This window comes from Danio rerio, chromosome 25 (assembly GCF_049306965.1).
Source record: "Danio rerio strain Tuebingen ecotype United States chromosome 25, GRCz12tu, whole genome shotgun sequence".
NCBI classification, from domain to species: Eukaryota; Metazoa; Chordata; class Actinopteri; order Cypriniformes; family Danionidae; genus Danio; species Danio rerio.
This window is the reverse complement of record NC_133200.1, coordinates 14328989-14348812: the sequence shown is the minus strand read 5'-3', so window position 1 is coordinate 14348812 and position 19824 is coordinate 14328989. Positions and strand designations below refer to the sequence as shown.

Sequence of the window (19824 nt, the reverse complement as noted above, 5' to 3'; positions counted from 1 at the left end):
AACATTATTGTTAATAAATATAGGATAGTCAAAAAAAAGTAAACTATTCCTCAAAAAGCCTTTATACAGTGAACTACAAAGCAAGAGTGACTGAAGAAGCTGCTGTAGGGAAGTTCAGGTTTGCATGAACCTTGTTGACAGCAGAGACAACAGGCTGTCATTGAGGATAAGGGTGAACAAAATATTGTGTAAATACTGTTGACCATTTAGTACTAGGAGTGCAAAGGTACAGACTGCACACAGTTCGGTTCACATCACAGTTTTAGTGTCACAATTTCGGTATGGTTTGCTAAATGATATGTAAAAAAAACATGAATATAAACGTGAATATAAAGTTCACTGAATACATTAAATAAAGGGTAAGTACATATGTAAAATCCAAACTAAGCATTAATTTAGTTAGCTCACAGTTTACTTGTGAATAATTCATCTGTGCATGTCATTAAGAAAAAAAAATAGTTTATTCTTGTAAACTTTAATTAAAATTAAAAAATGCACTTCCTGCTTTTTTTTAGTTAAATTGTCAGATTGATTTGATTTTTGATTTGATTTATTTTGAAAAACAACAAAAAAAATCATACACTTAAAACAATTCTTTAAACAAAAGAGATTTCATCATGGTCGAAATGCACTGAGAAAAATTACTCAGCGGACTGGTAATTGTAACAAATATGAATGTTTTTAACAAAAAAATACATGTTTTTACTTTACCATTTCAGTAACTTACTATGAATTTTTACAAATACAGTTGAAGTCAGAATTATTAGCCCCGTTTGAATTTTTTTCTTCTTTTAAAATATTTTCCAAATGATGTTTAACAGGGCAAGGAAATTTTCACAGTATGTCTGACAATATTTTTTTCTTGGAGAAAGTCTTGTTTGTTTTATATCGGCTAGAATAGAAGCAGTTTAAAATTTTTGAAACACTATTTCAGGAACAAAATTATTAGCCCCTTATATTTTTTCTCGACTTTCTACAGAACAAACTATCATTATCCAAAAACTTGCCTGATTACCCTAACCTGCCTAGTTTACCTAATTAACCCAATTAAGCATTTAAATGTCACTTTAAGCTGTATAGAATTGTCTTGAAAAATATCTAGTAAAATATTATTTACTGTCATCATGGCAATGATAAAATAAATCCTTTATTAGAAATTAGTTATTAAAACTATTATGTTTATAATTGTGTTGAGAAAATCTTAAACAAGAAAAACAGAAAAATTCGTAAAACAGAAATTAGGGAATAAATTAACAAGCGGTCTAATAATTCAAGGGGGCTAATAATTCTGACTTCAACTGTACATTTTTTTTTTTATTATATGCTTTATGCATTATCTTGCATAATATTGACCAGAGTTTTTAGATGAGTGCTTTTCCATGAAACTTTTAAGTAGAATTTACCTAAAATTTGTTATATACTATAAAAAAGGTAGGACTGAATTATTTGAATGACAAAGCAAAATGTTTGTTTTATTATCGTGCCGTAGCCTACATTGTAAAAAAAAAAAAAAAAACTGTTATTTTCTGGTAAATGCTGAGGAACGCCTGCTTTAGACAGACTCATGAGTATTGGGCATCACCTGGAGGTCATATATCTCCACATTTTCAAAAAGACATTTTCAAAAACAACAAAAAGTGCTGTACTGTAACTTTTGCAGCATGGGATGCGCATCATTCATATTTTTAAAAGCGTGAAAGAGCACATGCTGTTGTGTGTGTGCGCTGTGCTTAGCCTCGGACAGGTAGTGTGTGTGTGTGTGTGCGTGTGCGCCGTGCTTAGCCTCGGACAGCAGAGCACACACACATCTAACGCCATCTTAATGTGAGCGCTGTAATGGTCAAATACATGTACAATTGCGTCAGAGTGCGGTGTTTAGTGATTATTCACATTAACCCTCATTTGTGTATTGTGAATAAAAGACATGTAAAAGAGAAACCATATCAGAGCTGCACTATTCTTAAAGTGACAGCGCGCAATATTCCTGCTGACGCCTGTTTTTCATTAATCAAACAACAAAAGGAGAAAATCACTCACTGCTCTTGACTGAAGGACTTTTGTATCTGATTTCTTTTATCTTTGCTATGATGATGGCATATAATATTTTACTAGATATTTTTCAAAATACTAGTATTTAGCTTAAAGTGACATTCAAAGGCTTAATTGGGGTATATAGGCAAGTCATTATATAACAGCAGTTTCTTCTGCAGACAATCAAAAATATATATTACTTAAGGGGGCTAATAATATTGAGCTATTAAGATAGGTTTCAAAATATTTAAACCTGATTTTATACTAGCTGAAATAAAACAAATAAGCCTTTCTCCAGAAGAACAAATATTATAGGAAATACTGTGAAAAAATCCTCTGTAAAATATAATTTGGGAAATATTTAAATATAAAAATAAATTCACAGAAGGGCGAATAATTTTGACTTCAACTGATAATCGTTTTGAACAATCGTCATTACAATTATGACTAATATAATCGTGATTGGGATTTTTCCCATAATCAAGCAGCCCTTACATCGGCATAGACATACATTCAAACATGCACAGAGCCAGTTCAGAGAGTAATTAAAACCCCTTTACTGTCACTGTCCTGCCACCAGTACACTTAAGTTTATATCTTTTTTTTTGCAATTAAATCCTGATCTAATTCGCATTAAGGAAAGGAAAGTTCTAAGATTTCTGAATACATTACCACAGGTTTTTGTTACCACAGTTTTTTGTTACGTAAAAAAAAGTGTAATAAATTAAAACACATTTACAACCTGTGGAACCATTTATGGTTACAATTTTAAACCAAAATATTGTAGTCTAGAAATAAAGCAATCAGGACAAACTATATATCACCTGACAGCTTAAAATGTATAGTTTTCATCTGGTAAGTAATTTTTACCAGATATTACTGAGCAACTGCTATTTATGCTATTCTGACAACTGTCTGCTTTAAAATGAGACCAAGCTTAAATCAGAACACCAAAGCATTAAATATTGGCATTAATATCAGTTGAATATGAGTTTAAGTCGACACTTAAGGGACGACACTTAAGGGGTTAAAGGAATGTTGAAAATGCAATTGTTAAATTTAAAATGCAAAACCTTGGGTATTGTGGCATCTTACACATTTCCGATCATTATCAAGATGGCGTGGTCCTGTTTAACTGCTAATTTTTTACATATTTCGTTATTATTTTCTAAACTATAGTAATAACTTGTGATAATGTGATGACTATTTAAGGTTTGACAGTACAGGGGCTGCGTTTAAAGCAGAGCAGCGAAGGCCAGTGAATGATTACTTGTTTTTTCTAATGGGTGAGCAGCAATGATTAAACAGAGCACTTTTGACAGGGCGATTACTTTTGCTTTTAATCTGCTTGCGTGCCGCAAACAGGTGAGCGAGTGCCTCAATGAGATGACCAGCCTTCAACCCAAACACTACAGCTGGAGCATGAATAGACCTGCTCTGAAAACATCAGACTAGTTGAAGTATGAAGAGAGCATAAATACGGTATGACAGCACTGAAAGGAATTTAGTTTCGACAAAAAGATCACAAATAAATACCGCGTTCTAATTGGAGACTAAACACTGTTACCAACACAATGAGGCAGCTCTTAATCTGAGCAACTTCCTCTCAGTAAACAAACATCAGTGATTCGGTTTTAAATCACCAGTGCTTAATTTTTAAACAATGGCAATTACTGATTATTAGTGGTGCTTTCGCTAAGAAAAGCATTACTAGGATTATGGCTCATACTTATAAACCAGCTCATACTGTTTCTCACATCCCTTATGATATGAACATTTATGACATCTGAGGAAAGGTGAGCAGATTTACGATTTTATCCTGGAAGGCAATAAAACAATTGCTTATTGTAGGATCAAAATCTTTTGGAGTTATTAACATCCTCCCAACATCCCAACAACCACCCAGAGCATGTTAGTAACCATTAGGAACATCCACCTTAGCAGCACCCTAACCACCAACCAGAACACTCTAGCAACCAGAGCATATGTAATGTGGCATACAGTATTGTTGCAGTTCAGAACATCCTAGCGACAACATAACAACCACTTAGCAACATTTCAGAGCATCCTTGCTACATTTAAGCAATTTCTTACTTAAAACACACTAGCAACCATGAACATTTTAGCAACACTCTAACTACCACGCTGAAACACACTTACAGTTATTCATAACATCATAGCAACACTTAAGCAACCACTTACTAGCAACCACCCAGACCTCAATAGCAACAAAATCTTTTGGAGTTATGAAGTTATGAGTTTGCAACCACCACATAACACTACCTAGCAACCCTTGTAAGCATCCTAGCAACATTTTAGCAAACTCTTAAGCAACCATTAAGAACATTTAGCAACACCCTAACTACCATGCTGAAACACACTTGCAGTAATTCAGAACATCTTAGCAACCACCTAACCACCCTAACAGCAACCACCCTAAACACTCTAGCAACCATTCAGAGCATTCAAGCTACATTTTAGCAACCCCACAGTACACACTTACAACCATTCAGAACATCCTAGAAACCACTTATCAAACACCCTAACTACCACCCTGAAACACATTTGCAATCATTCAGAACATCCAAGCAATACTGTAGCAACCACTTTCTGAAAACACTCTAGCAACCTGCCAGAACACAGTAGCTACTGTTCAGAACATCCTAGTGACAACATAACAACCACCTAAAACACCACAGAGCAACAATTCAGAGCATCCTTGCAACATTTTTTTAGCTATTTTTTACTTAAACACACTAGCAACCATTAACATTTTAGCAACACCCTAACTACCTTGCTAAAACACACTTTTATTTAGAATTATTCGCAATTATTCAGAACATCCTAGAAACACTCAAGCAACCACTTACTAGCAACCACCCAGACCTCAATAGCAACAAAATCATTTGGAGTTATGAACATTCTAACAACATCCCAACAACCACCCAGAGCACGTTAGCAACCGTTAGAAACATCCAACCAGAACACTCTAGCAACCAGAGCATAAATTGCTCCATTTTAGCAACCACCACATAACACCACCTAGCAACCATTCTAAGCATACAAGCAACTTTTTAGCAAACTTTTATTTACATCACACTAACAACCAATAAGAACATTTAGCAACACCCTAACTACCATGCTGAAACACACTTGTAGTTAATCATAACATCCAAGCAACCACCTAACCATGCTAGCAACAACCACCCAGAACACTCTAGCAACCATTCAGAGCATTCAAGCTACATTTTAGCAACCTCACAGAATGCACTCACAACCATTCAGAACATTATGCCAGAACTAAGTAGTAACAGTTCAGAACATCCTAGTGACAACGTAACAACCATCTTGAACACCACCTAGCAACAATTCAGAGCATCCTAATAACATTTTAGCAAACTCTTACTAAAAAAGCACTAGCAACCAATTGCAACATTTTATAACACCCTAACTACCATGCTAAAACACACATGCAGTCCTTCAGAACATCCTAGCAACACTCAAGCAACCACATAGCAACCACCCAAGAACATAATAGCAACAGTTTAGAATATCTTTGCAATAATCAAGCAGCCACTTAGTGTACTAGCAAACACCTAGATCACCACCTAGCAACAATTCAGAGCATCCTAGCAACATTCTAGCTAACTCTTACAGAAAACACACTGACATCCATTAAGAATATTTTATTTATAAGGATATTCATCCATTAGGAACACCCTAACTACCAACCTAAAACCCACTTGGACTTAGTTGGAACATCCTGGTAACACCGAAGCCACAACTTACACACTAGCAACCATTAAGAACATTTGAGTAACACCTTAACTACCACTCTAAAACCCACTTCCATCTATTCAGAACATCCTAGCAACACTAAAGGAACCACTTACTAGCAACCCCCCAGAACTCAATAGCAACAGTTCAGAACATCCTAGCAAGCCACCACATGCTAACCATTAAGGATAGCATATCAACAGCATATAATAATAAAAATAATAGTGTCTACTACAATGTGGCAGTGAGTTTTGCATAGTCGAGCAACCTTTTCTTTCAGATATCTTGTTTGTTTTCAATTGGCACGATGGGACCATGCTCAATGTTTTCCATTTAAGGTTAGAATAAACAGAACTAGGACGTCACAGTGGCGCAGTGGATAGCACAATTGCCTCAAAGCAAGATGGTTGCTGGTTCGAGCCTAGGCTGGGTCAATTGGCATTTCGTGTGGAGTTTGCATGTTCTCCTCTGGGTGCTCTGGTTTCCCCCACAGTCCAAAGACATGCACTGTAAGTGAATAGAAAAGGCTAAATTGGCCATAGTGTTTGTCTGTGAATGCAAAGTGTGGCGACCCCTGATTAATTAATGGACTAAGCTGAAAAGAAAATGAATAAATAAATTAATGAAACAGAACTCTATTTGTTAATGCATCAATTCACTCATACATTTGAAGTAAAACTTTTGTTTGACATCATACTTTACTGACAAAATGTCAAAGCTGCTGTTGTCATTTAACAATAGACTGGTTTCACTCTGATGTACATCACAATAAGAAAAAAAGGAACTGTTGGTCCTTCAGTTTTGTAAAAGCTTTTACAAAAGAAAGAAACCTGACTCCTTGCGACCAAATATGGTCATTGGTAATGCAGTTACTTTAAATATCATGGAAAAACTTTGACACAGGAGATAAATGAATAATGTAAGCTGACTTGAAGTTATATATAATATGTTGCAAGTAGGCCAGCCACTCGTGTAAACAGAACTTCTGTTTGCCTAGCGAGAATAAACAAAATTCACTTGTAAGACACTGATTGAATCCAGCCTCATTCATGCTTTCTGGAGCCTGAAAGTGCTACAGACAATACAAACTCGACTTTTGATTGTCAAACAACAAAACTGTAGAACGAAAACTCGCCAGTGAAAGCTGAACAGAATTGCAAAAATAAAGGGATTATTAAACAGGATTCGTGAACACTCCTTCAATCTGCTGATGATCAGTCAAACAAATAATCCCAACCCAAACTCTCACCATTGGTTGAGCTAATGCGTGTGCTTGGGATGTACAAACAATTGAATTCCTAGAACAGTGGCATAGCTCACTGTTTAACTGCTCATTTCTGAATATTCTAACTAGCTAATCACAACTGTTTACTGAATGGTGACACATATTGTATATCAATTTAACCATGTTGGATAGAACAATATGTTAGTGGTATAGTGATAAATTATGCTAATTAAATTTGAGATCAAATTAATTTTAGGTTTTTGTAAATAATGAGCAAAGCAAGGACTGCCTCCCTATGAATTACATTATTTTGTGTTATTAGGTAACACAACTTTACATAACCAAAATATTATTTTGAGGTAGTACAGCATTAAACGCACATGCACATTCTTTACTAAAATTAAATATTTAAGGTAAATCGTAATAAAGGTACGAGAGCTGTAACTGGAGCTGAACCTGAAGGGTCCAAATCAGTACTTCAAAAGCACATTTAGTACATACCCAGCAGGCACACAATGTTGTAGGACGTTAATATTAGGTTAGATTTAGGTTGTGACGTCAGATGACCAAAATTCAATGTCTAGCTAATGTCTAAAGACAGCGTTATTTTGATGTCTGTTAATGACGTTAGATAACGCTGATATTTGGTTGATTTTAGGTTGTGTTGAAAAGTGACAAAAATCCAACGTCGAGCCAACATCATAAACATCAATACGTCTTATTGACATCAAATACTGACATTTATTCGTCAGGTATGGCAACCAAAATCCAACGCCTAATAAGACGTCATGATGTTAACATCCACAAAACGTCCAGCTGTAACATCAGACGTTAATATTTGGTTGATTTTAGGTTGGATGTTGAACACTGACATTGGCCTGACATTGAGTTCTGACGTTAACCTGATTTTTATTTCCAAATAAAATGCGACGTTCCCACGATGTTGGGGTACAATGTCAGTCTAATGTGATGTTGAAATCCTGTGCCTGCCGGGTAAGAATATTAAAAAAAGTGTACTTTTGCATGTTTTAGGTTAATTTTTACTTGTAAGGTACTGAAATTGACGGAAATCATCACAAATGTGTACCTTTAATAAAGTACTGCCCCAGTGACAGCTGTCGTATCTTTTCTGAGAGTGTAAAAACTAAAAGAAATAGAATGACATTTATTAATTCAATAGCAGACTTAGTCAGTCTTACATGTTAGCTTGCTTATTTTTCTCAAGTGCACAATCTTTTTTAAGTCCATGTGTCATGCCAACAAGTTTCTAACCACAAGTCAAGAGCTGTTGTTTCAACCACATGAGTTTGCAATGTTGTTTACAAATGTTCATTAGAATGTATTCAGGAAATGGCAGATCATCAAACTACACACCTGATCGATATGTTTTAACATATTTTAAAACAGATCAGTGTTTACACTTTTCAAGGAATCACCCAATTAATGGTTTGTTGTCATTTTGACATAAATAGAAGAGAGAAAATGACACTTTACATATTTAGGGTAATATAATGTAAATAAATACATTAATTTATTCTATAGGACATTAAAAAAACATATATATTCATGTTATAAAAAACAATTATGTGATGAAATTGTCTCACTGCATTTGTGCTCTACATAAGAAAGTTATACAAATTCAAAACAACATGAGGCTGACCGAAAGACTGAAAAAGTTTTCCTTTTGAATGGACCAGATCCTATTAAAAGTGGAAAATAAATTGTAGAGTAAGTGTATTCACATTTATGAAGATTTAAATAAATAGACTAGGCTGATATAACTGGGCTATGTTTAAATCAGTGTTTCAGATGAGTCATTTCCATTTCAATAAGTGTCTGATATGAGAATATACCTATTTACACAGTCTTATTTTCAAACTCTGGGGAACATACTGTACTTTTCCTAGAACCATTTCCCCTAATGATCCCCGGTCCCCACCCTTTAGGAAGGCACCTGACCTCTCCTGTGTTCACTGTGACATTCATTAACTCACAGTTGCAACCTGGCAACCTGTGGGCAATCGCTGTTTAGAAGCCAAATCACACGCCATGACATTCAGGGCTGATCGCCTCACCTGTTAACATGAGGTGCGTTGCCTGACAATGAGAAGGAAACCTCATTTGGTGTCTGTGAAATAACCTTTAAGGGAAAATCTGAGTCAAATTGTTTACATCTGCCAGGTTTCCTCTGGAGGCCACATTTGGGGCTTGATTTAACGAGCACCGAGGGACTGAGGCTGGAAGGCATCAAGAGCGCTCCGGCTCAGGCCTTGACAAGCCCGATAGTCTGTTACAATGGTGAATGAATCGTTTTTGTTCACTTGCATGCACTGACTCATATTTCTGTCTCTTCCTTTAGGTACAAGTGACTGCTTTCCTGTCCTCAAGGATAGCATTAACATTTTCTGATTTTAAATGTGGATTGTGAAGGAGTGTTTGGTAGGAACTATTGTACAAATCACTGAATGTGTGGGCTTTTTGAGACAAAACAAAGCTCAGTGGAGCAATGAATAAGAATGAATGGAAGTATACTTTACAAAATATATAGGCCTACTTGGCAAAAGCAGTGAAACAACTAATATGTCCAACTTTATAGTACTCATAAAACAGTATGCAAGATTTACCTGAGTTAGCCTTATATTTCTAAAGTTTGCTACATATCCCATGAGGCCATGGTAGAAGATTTGTCAATGGCAGTGTGAAGCAAGCTGAATTGACACTGTTGTTAGCATGACATGTAGTATAGACCATTTCAACATTGTCATGTCATAGGCCCATGAACATTTTCTGTTTGTTATCAATCTATTTTATAACTGTAACAGCAGGCAACTTTAACTTAATGTTAAAACAGCTATCGTAACATTATTTATAAATATGTGGCTCTCTTTAGATTCTCGGAAGCTATAGAAATTAAAAATGTAAAACAGGAAATATGTAGGGACCATTGTTTTTGTTTACAACATATAATTAACTGCCACTAACTTACAAACCAATGAAATGTAATTATATGATATCATTTGTGTGGTTGTTCAGTTTTTCAAACAAGTTCACAATAATGTGTCAAAGGTGCAACTGTCTATTAATGATGGAGATATAACAATACAAATGTAAGTATTCTACTGTAGGCTACCTCATAAGTAGGTTGTTGTTGTTTTTTTTTCATTCTAAAGCTTGATAAAATGAATCTCTAGCAATCGTCAACACTATGAATTAATAACTAATTGCTTCATTAAATTATTCATAAACTTTTTAGCACAAAAATAAACTCAACAATCACCACTTTCTTACAGAAGTCACTAAACAAACCAGTGAATCAATATTTTGGCTAAAGTGATTAAAAAGATTCAAATCACTGAAAAAAATCACAATCTATTTTACTAAAACCCACTCTGAGAGACATGTTGTGGTTCGAGCTAAGCCGATGATAACCATTGAGTCCCCCTCCCTCTGTAATCACAGGCTAATTGTCCCAGTAAGATTTGGCAACATGACTTATTATCGTAAATTCGCGCCAGTCGAGTCCAGCCGTTGGTCAGACAGGTCTCGTGCGCATTCCCCCTCCCGCCGGCGCGAAACTGGAGCAGCAGCAGCAGAGTGCCCTCGAGTCATATTCCGTACTACATGTGGTGGCATCGACGTGGCTTTGTGCCACTGCGCCCTGTTTATGCGGAGTTTGAGTTCTCACTTACCGCTGTGGGCGCTAAACCACCGGGGCGCGATGTGCAGGGGCAAAGTGTCTGCCAACGACGCCCGGGATCCCAGGTAAAGCATACCGTCCGTGTGGTGCCCGCCGCCCGTTTCTTGGTATCCATTGCCGTTATGAGCGGGATCCGAGCCAGACCCCCCTCCGGCTCTGTCCGAGTCTGTTCCTCTAGGGGTGTAAAACCCGAAGGGCACCGTGGCGCTGTGGTCTATGCCCATCCCCGCCACGGAGCTCACCGAGCGGCTGCGCAGTCCCATCGTGCCACCTGGCCGGTAGTGCCCGAAGTGGGCCGAGGGTGGCACCGCGCTGTCATCTGTCGAGACACCGGGAAAAGCACCCCGGGGCCGCCCCGCCGTACTCTGCTTGCCCCCCATCCAAAAGTATCCGCTAAAAATGGGTGGGGGTGTCGCGGAAAGGGTGTCACGGATCGCCCTGCGGCGCTTCTCGAGCCTCCTTCAAACAAGCGACCAAAACAAGCGCTAAAATCCGCGGTTGTCAAGTCTGACTAAAACAGCTGTGTCTCGCAGACGCAACAGCCCATTTTCCTGGTCGAATCATGGACCTAAGGTCTCAATAATCACCTTAACTCGCGCGGAAACAAGGAGGTGATAATAAAGCCGAGCAAAAACGCAACACGTTCTCCGCTTACAAGCAACTGACAGGACAGCCTGCCCAAAATCACCACGCGCAACAACACATCCGCAGTACTTTGAATGAGAGAGCTCTCTCTTATTCAACGAGGAATGACTCAAAACACATCAGCCATGATGCCCGGTCCAGTGTTAGGTCCAGGTCCGCTCGTCCTCCGTCCGTCTGCCTGGAGATTCGGGTCAGCGTGTGCCGCTCCCCTGCACGCGCAGATCCGTCCGTGCGCTGCTGTGTTGCTGCTGCTGCTGCTGCTGGAGACAATAGAGGCGGTTACTGCGCATACGCGGATTAACAGTGGCGAGATGTGCTGTAAACGCGAGCGTGGATTTACAATATCTAACCCAAACAATCAATTATTAAGACCTGTCCTTTCTTGTTTCACGCAGACAACGACTCGCCTCCGACAGGCGCTTGGTGATCTGAATACGGTGTTAAAGGAGGACAGAGATGTGACCCAGTAAACGTTGCCATAACGAAGTTAACGCAGAGGCGGCAGACATGATTTAATTTAGGTACTCCTCATGTTTTCATTTGCAGCCATTCAGTCGGAGGCCTGAGAAATGCTCGAGTGGCTATCCAGAGGCAAATGATAGACTTTCATCTCCATAATGGGGCCAAAAATGAGAGTGGAGCCTATTAGGTCAACAAGCCATGAAATCTCAGACATGGACAGAAAACCACAGTTTAGTTTAAATGGCTCAACATAAACATCTCAATGTAATGTTGGAAATAAATAAACCTTATTCGCAGATATAACCAAACATATGGCATTAAAAGAGAAAGAAATAAGTCAAAGGATGGCACAGCATGCAAAAACTGATGTGCATCCTTTTCTGACAGTTTGCAACCCCAGATATAGCCTACAAACAAAAATCTAATTATAAAATAGGCCTGATTATAATAAATAAAATTCACAAATAACCACTAAAACAGCAATATAGCCTTATCTCTGCTCTTGTTCTGCTCATTGCTCACAGTAAATAAATACTTATTAATATATCTGCATTCATAAATGATGTACTCTGGTAAAATAGTTGGGTTAAAAATAACCCAACATATAACCCAACTATAGGTTATTGTAGCACCTTCTCAACTATGGGTTATTTTTTAAATATGTGTATCATATTCTCCAAAAAAAAAAAAAAGGAAAGATGAACATGGGTGGTAGAGAAAGCGTTTTATCCATTTAATATATTGCGTTTGCATCATCAATAATTAGGAGTGCTGGTGAAATGGATATAAAAACACGACACAGAGGTAATTTGATAAAAAAAATTATTGTGTTAGAGCTTAAATAAACCTTTTAATGCAAAAACTACATTACACACACATATTAATATGCTGTTCTTTCTCAGTTAAATCAGTTGACTGTTGAAATTCAAAACTTTAACCCAACTGGTTGAGTTAATAAATAAATAACCAAAAAAAGATTAAAAATAACCCAACAAAGCACCAAATATTTAATCCAACTGGTTGAGTTATTAATAAATAACCCAATAAAGGTTCAAAATAACCCAACAAAGCACCAAATATGTTTAACTCTGGGTTAAATAAATAACTCTACATTTTTAGAGTGCATGGACCACATCCCTAATATGTATTGCATTAAACACACTTAGATAGTTAAAAGCATGATCTTTTAACCGGGTCCATAATACCCACAGACACTAATGTAAATGATTACACTTAGTTCCCCCGAGGCTTTTTAAAGTTATCATAAAATGTATGATTAGAATCCGTCTAGGACATTTAGAAACATTTTAGTCAAAGTAGTCTTAATAGGACTGTTTTCGGAATAGAAATATAATTTATGGACAGGCATGTGTCTTCTGCAGATTTAACTTTTACCATTAGAACTGATATCTTCTGTCTGTGAAATGAGACAGTGTCTGGGTTTGTCTCTTCAAAATGTTATATTTCATATAGTTATGCTGTTACTCTTATTAGAATTTGATATGGCCTGTAGCCTATATAAAAATGAAGCAAGTAACACAAAAGTGTGTGGCAGTTCAGACAGTGATAATTTATTAAATGAGTCCTTTAAAGAATTAAGCGTGTTGTTTACAGTGTTAACAATTTGTTAATTACAGCTTACTAATAAAATGTTGTGTATTATTATTTTAACATGAGATCAGTCCTGTTATAATATCCAGTTCTAAAAGCAGACAGGATAATCACTGCGTTTACAGACGATCTCGTGGGCAAAATTAGGAAATGGCGACATCTAATGGATAAATGAGTAAATACACATGACGGGTTTATTTATATGTATAATTGCATTTTATCTACATATCACGGAGTTAAAAAACATCTATTTAAACTTTACTATTACATTTTAATTATACTTTATATCGTTTTATTTTCTTGTAAAAAGACAGATCAATTAAAGCGACTTTAACAAGTGTTGTTAATAAATAAATTATTTAAATATTATAAATAAACACAAAGTACTTTCTTTTGTCTTTAAAATGACATAGTCATTTATCTTTAGCTTGTTTTTAAAGTAAAATTGTGCTTCATGTCAATGAGTATTTGAGAGGTTTTGCATCTTCATCGCTCTGCTATCGACTGATCGCACCTGTTCGATGTTCCCTGTGCTCGATGCTCCATTAGTTTCCGCTTGAAGTTGCGCGCCAAAGCTGCTCTGACTGTGTTGTTGTTTTGACAAGTTTGACTGTATTTCCACCGTTGGTTTGCGTTTGTTTGATTAACTGTCGCTTGCTTGCAACGTAAATGGACGCTCAATCCTACATGCCCGTTCCTCCGGGTGTCGGAATGGAGGAGAATTTCTTTTCTCTGGATGATATTTTACTTTCCCACGAGCGACTGCCATGTAGGACGGAGAGCGCCTTCCCGAGACTCGGGTTTCTAGAGAAATCCAGCGACTCCCGAGACATACCTGAGGTAACGTTATACTAATGCATTTACATCACTGATGCTAGTTTTAAACGGTTATAAAGTACTTTATTTTAATTATGACGAGCACTCTATGTACTAAAGTTGTATTAAAACTGTCTTGAACTAAAACTGCTGGGCCTATTTGTTTTTGTTGAGCTTGTCCTATATCTTCATGCATAAAAACATTTTTAAAGCTTTTATGATTCAATAAAATGTTTATTTCTGTTATACGTAGGTTTGCAATCAATGTTAATACAGTTCCTATAGTGTAAAATTAAATACAAGCTATGTAATTAGCCTTCCCTGCTGAAAAACAAAACAAAACAAAAAACAGCTTGATCAGCCAAACCAGGCTGAGAACCAAGCCAAAACCAACTATGTCCAGCTTAAAGCAGGCTGGTCATTTTCCAGCCTGACCAGCTTAGACCAGGCTGGAAACTTGCCATGGAAGGGCCAAACCCCCTCTAAAACTAGCCAACCAGCTTAGGCTGGTTTAAGCTGTGTTTTTTTCAGATAGAGGTAAAGTTGGTTTTATATTCGCACATTCGTTCATTTACAAATTTCTATATTGTTTACCATGTTATTTTGAACATTCAATTGGAATTAGCATGCAACTGGCTTGAAAACAACATTAACACTGTTTATTTGACTGTGAGCAATGTTGTACTTTGATAGTCATTGGCTGCTAAACTAATATGATTTCGCAATTTAGAATTTGAAAATAATACTTGTATGAAATTATATTATTAAGGAGAAAGTCAGAATGTCAAATATAACTCCAACTTAACCTCTGTTTCTTTTCAACAGGGTTAAAAAATGTCTGTCGTCAAGTTTTTTCTTAATTTCAATGAGGGAAAAACTGAGCTGGTCTGGTTTGGGGATCCTGCCCCTCTGGCATTATTAGGTTTTGGTGAGCTATCAACTTATCAAAAACCTGTTGATAGAAACCTAATGTTAGGGTTTCAGTTGGATAGTGATCTGACATTTAACAGACAAGTAAATTCATTTATGACTTGTGGCAAAAGTGAAGTAATTTCTCTGTTTTAATGACCTTGAAAAGGGGATTCATGCTTTTATTTTGGAAAGACTTGACTATTGCAACTTTTTGTATGTAATGATTAGTCAAAATGCCCTGAATAGATTGCAATTAATACAAAATGCGGCTGCAAGACTTGTGACAGGGACTCAGAAGCATGAGAACTTATACCCAGTTCTTTTCTCTGGGCTGGCTGCCTGTTAGGTCACAGATTGATTTTAACTGATTAATTTTTGTTTTTAAATCCTTAAATGATCTGCCACCACCTTACTTATTAGATCTCCTACATGATTAAAATCCTGGTAGGTCACTAAGGTCTTTTGATCAGTTTATTCTTTTGGTACCAAGGTCCTGGTGTAAGCGAAGTGGGGTTTGGGCTTTTGCTGTTATCGCCCCAAAACTCTGAAATAAGCTTCCCCACCCACATTCGATGCACTCCAACTTTATCTGTTTTTAAAAAGATTCTGAAACTGCATTTCTGTTCTTTAGATTTTGAGCCTTTTTAACGTTGAGGGGTTTGCCTTATGTTTTAATTGTTTGTGATGTAGGACTTATTTTTATTAGTACTGATTGTGTTCAGAACTTTGGGCAACATTGTGTTGTAGAAAAGTGTGCTATATAAATAAACAAACTAAACTTAATAGTGTTAATCAGAATAATATCATGAGTTATTTTTAATAATGCCATTTCCACCTAAAGACATTATTAAAATGACACATTTGACATGTGGAAATGTTGCTGTAGAACAGTTCTAATCTGACATTAAAACATGTCAAATCATAGGCTTATGTTTAGAAAAGGCTTAAGTTTTATATGATGTTTGTTGGACTAAATTAATCTGTACATGAACGCTTTTTGGAGTTTTGCATGTTGGTTTACTTGACTACAGCATTAAAATAAACTATGACAATGTAGTGCACATAAACAAAACCAACAAAATACAGTACCATCATTTTATACATGTAAATGATAAAAATTAATTTGTGAAATCAGTGATGTCATATGTTTTCAATACTTGTTCATATTATAGGCACGTGCAACTATTTTACAACACAAACACCATATTTTGCCACTTGCATAGTAGTGTGATAATTTAATGCTAACATTGCAATTCATTTTTTAGGGCTCAAAAATGGAGATGCCACTTTGGCTGGCCAAGGGTCTGTATGAAAGGAAGAGACGAGTGCTGTCTGTGGAGTTGCCAAAGGTGTATCGTGAAGGCTGGAGAACAGTGTTTGGGGCTGATCCCACTGTTGTAGACTTGTACAAAATGGGGCCTTATTACTATGGTTTAGGTTCCCAGATGCTGCATTTTGAAAGTCCAGAAAATCCAGAGATCGCTAATACCATCCTCCAGGTGAGCCTTGAGTAGTCGTATATAACTATATAATATATGGCGATGAGTTCTGTTTAATCTTATCTTGTTAGTACTGGGTAGTTACAACAAAGCATGAGGGTTAGCGTGTGCCTCTTCACATTTTGAAATTGTTGCTTTTAGTCTGAAGAAGATAATTAAAGGGTACAAGTGATAGACACATTTGCAATAATTATTTATACATTTATTTAGTGATGATAAATATTACAGAAGTGCAATCCAACTAATGTTCTATCTTGGTTTGTCATCCCTCCATGAATGAAGCCTGCTTTGGCCAAAATAGCTAAAAATCTTTGTTTTTCTATTCTATTTTTCAACCAGTAGAGGGAGCAATACATTTAACATATTACAAGTGCTGACCAGTTGCTGGGCAGACTGGTATGTTATGTTGAGTTGAAAGTAGTGTTTAATTAATCAATGCAATTAAAGCACCATGTTCCTTTACTTTAGATGAAGTGAAAGGTCAGTTTTATGCTTTAAACATCTGCTACGTAAACAAACTAGTGACTGATAAATCATGTCGTCTTTATTATTTTAAACCTATTGTTTTTGCATCTTTTAGAAATTGTCGAATAATTGTTTACCGCTCTAATATTATATGTACACTCTCCCTGTCTTTCTTATCAGACCTTCATTGGTCGTTTCCGTCGGACTATGGATTCATCCCAGAATGCTTACAACGAGGACACATCAGCGCTGGTGGAGCGTTTGGATTACTTGGAAAGGAGCTTGTTTAAGGCAGGACAGAGTGGACTGAACAATTTCCAACTGTGGGAAAAAGGTCGGTCCTCCCACCTCACTGCCTCTAGTCTAGTTATCAACTACAGAAAGAGGAAAATGACAGACCTACAGGCCTAAAAAACCAAATGATTGCCAAGACGGACTAAGAAGAGTTTCTTATGAGTGCGTGAGAAAGTGGCCAGTGTGGAGGACTGTGTTATGAGAAAGTTGTGTTAAACCCTCTGATCTTTTACTGTATTATTTGTAAACAATGTTAGTTTCAAATTTGGCCAATAAATTATTTTGATATCAGTACTTGTTTTGACACTTTTTAAAATTATTAACTGCAAATTCATCAGAAATATGCTGTTTAGAAGGCAGTTACCAATTCTTGCATTATTTCAAGAATTGCTAGTTGCCTTTTATTTGATGATGTGCAAACTCAAACCTCCAAGTCTTGAAGAAGAAAACAGAAACCTGCCTAAGCTATTCTCTCTATATTTATTAGAGATTTTGCTTTAACAAGTTTCTGTTTTTTTCTTTAAGGCTTGGAGGTTCGAGTTTGCACATCATGAAATGTCAATAACTAAAATATTGTAATCAATATTTATGTTGTGTAGACTGGAACATAAAAAAGACTAATGCATTTATGCTGTCATTTAAAGGATGCAGGTTCTGATAATCCATGAGCTCTTATATTTAGAATATTGGAGGTGACATTTGCATGCGTCACCAGGTTGTTCATTTGTATGTGTGTGCGCGAGAGCTTTATTTGCGTCAGGCAGCACGACAAATCAAATCATTGGATGTCTCCACATCTCTCTAGACCTATTTCTCCGCTCTCACCTCTAAAAACAAACACAGTGTTAACCTGTCCTTCAGATCTTGCTTCTATTTGAATCTGAAGATAGTTTTCTGTGGTATCTGGCTTCCGATGCCTTAGTCCTCTTCATTTTAATGAGTGTGTTTATGAATACAGAGTCCCAGCTGCTTGTTCATGTGTAAAATGTGGGTCAGCTGATGAGGACGACCTCATCCGTGATTTCGGAATGGAAGTTATTGATATATCCCTCTGGGATGGTCATAGCGACCTTGTTATCTCTGTGCAGCCTCAGCTGAGTAGGTTTGGGTAGGGCAGGAGAATTTATTGACTTTCAAAGGGCTAAACTAAATAAAAGTCACTTATAGCCCGGCTGTTCGCTTGAAGTTTCATCTTTTGGTGACTTGATCACAGTATAAACAGGGCCAGCAATTTATGAAATAACATTACATACTCTCATATAAGTAATAACGTGTTACCAAAAAGATAGCAAGTGCAATTAGTAACTTTTTTTGTGTGTGTGAAACGTGGCTCAGTGACAATAGCTGAGGGCTATAGTGACAGCAAAATTGATGATTCAATTCCACAAGGAGTAATTCCTGCACTGTCACTGTTCTTCCCTTGAAGGCACATTGATATCAAAATTGCACTAGACTTAACACTCTTATAAATGATTTTATCTTAGTGACCATTTTTAACTGATATTGTTGTAAACTTTGTCTTTAAAAAGGAGCCCATAATGCTTTCAATAGCATTTTATGTGAAGTCAAAAGTCAGCGCTGCAAATTCACATAACCACAAACACAACCCTTTTTTTTTTTGCTCATTCAAAGTTACATAGTTCCTTTTAAATGCCTTTATTTAACTTAAAGAATTTAGCTTTTGAACCCCCCCCCCCCCAAAGTGATTTATGTATCATTGTAGACAGTGGTGTAAAGTAACAAATTATGGACACTCAAACTACTGTAATTGATTATTTTTTCTCAGGAATTGTAGTTTACCAAGTAATTTTAAAAATGTGCATTTCTACTTTCTCTTGAGTACATTTTTAGTGCTGTATCGTTATTTTTACTCCACTACTTTCCGTTAACCCGCAGTCACCACTTCATTTTTTCTTGTCTATGGGCATTAGAAAACATCCAACCTAAAATCAACCAAATATCAACATCTAATGATGTTACAGCTTGAGGTTTAGTGGACCTTACCACTATGACGTCTATCAGATGTTGGATTTTGGTTGCCATACCTGAAGAATAAATGTCAATATTTGACTTCAATATGATGTTGGTTTAAAATGTTGGCTCGATTTTGGGGACATTCTAACAAAACTTATCATTAAATATCAACATCCATTCACGTTGTTTTTGGACATCAAAATAACATTGTCCTTAGACTTTGGCTAGACATCATGACCTAAATCTAATCTAAAATTAATGTCTTATGATGTTGTGTGCCTGCTGAGCTATAACTAAATGCTCTACAGAATGTTATGTTTACACACATCCACAAATTAGATGTAAATGCATCAGCTTTTTACAACGTAATACTCACTACTCGCAACTCTTGAATACTTTTAAAAGGTCTACTTTTA

The 19824-nt window shown here is 36.5% G+C and overlaps 2 protein-coding genes across 2 annotated transcripts in view; one reads left to right on the top strand and one right to left on the bottom strand.

Moving 5' to 3' along the window:
- znrf1 (zinc and ring finger 1) overlaps positions 1–11623 on the bottom strand; it is a 65413-nt gene extending 53790 nt beyond the window's left edge. Inside the window, 1 exon segment of the mRNA NM_200870.1 lies at positions 10723–11623. Coding sequence (NP_957164.1) covers positions 10723–11110 — 388 coding nt within the window. The 5' untranslated portion in view covers positions 11111–11623.
- A 2413-nt stretch (positions 11624–14036) lies between these two features.
- On the top strand, positions 14037–17725 carry gins3 (GINS complex subunit 3). Its single transcript, NM_001002874.1, is given in 3 exon segments — positions 14037–14288; positions 16442–16675; positions 17321–17725. Coding segments are annotated over 3 exon segments (636 nt in total). The 5' UTR covers positions 14037–14117; the 3' UTR covers positions 17552–17725.
- Positions 17726–19824: the final 2099 nt, after the last annotated feature.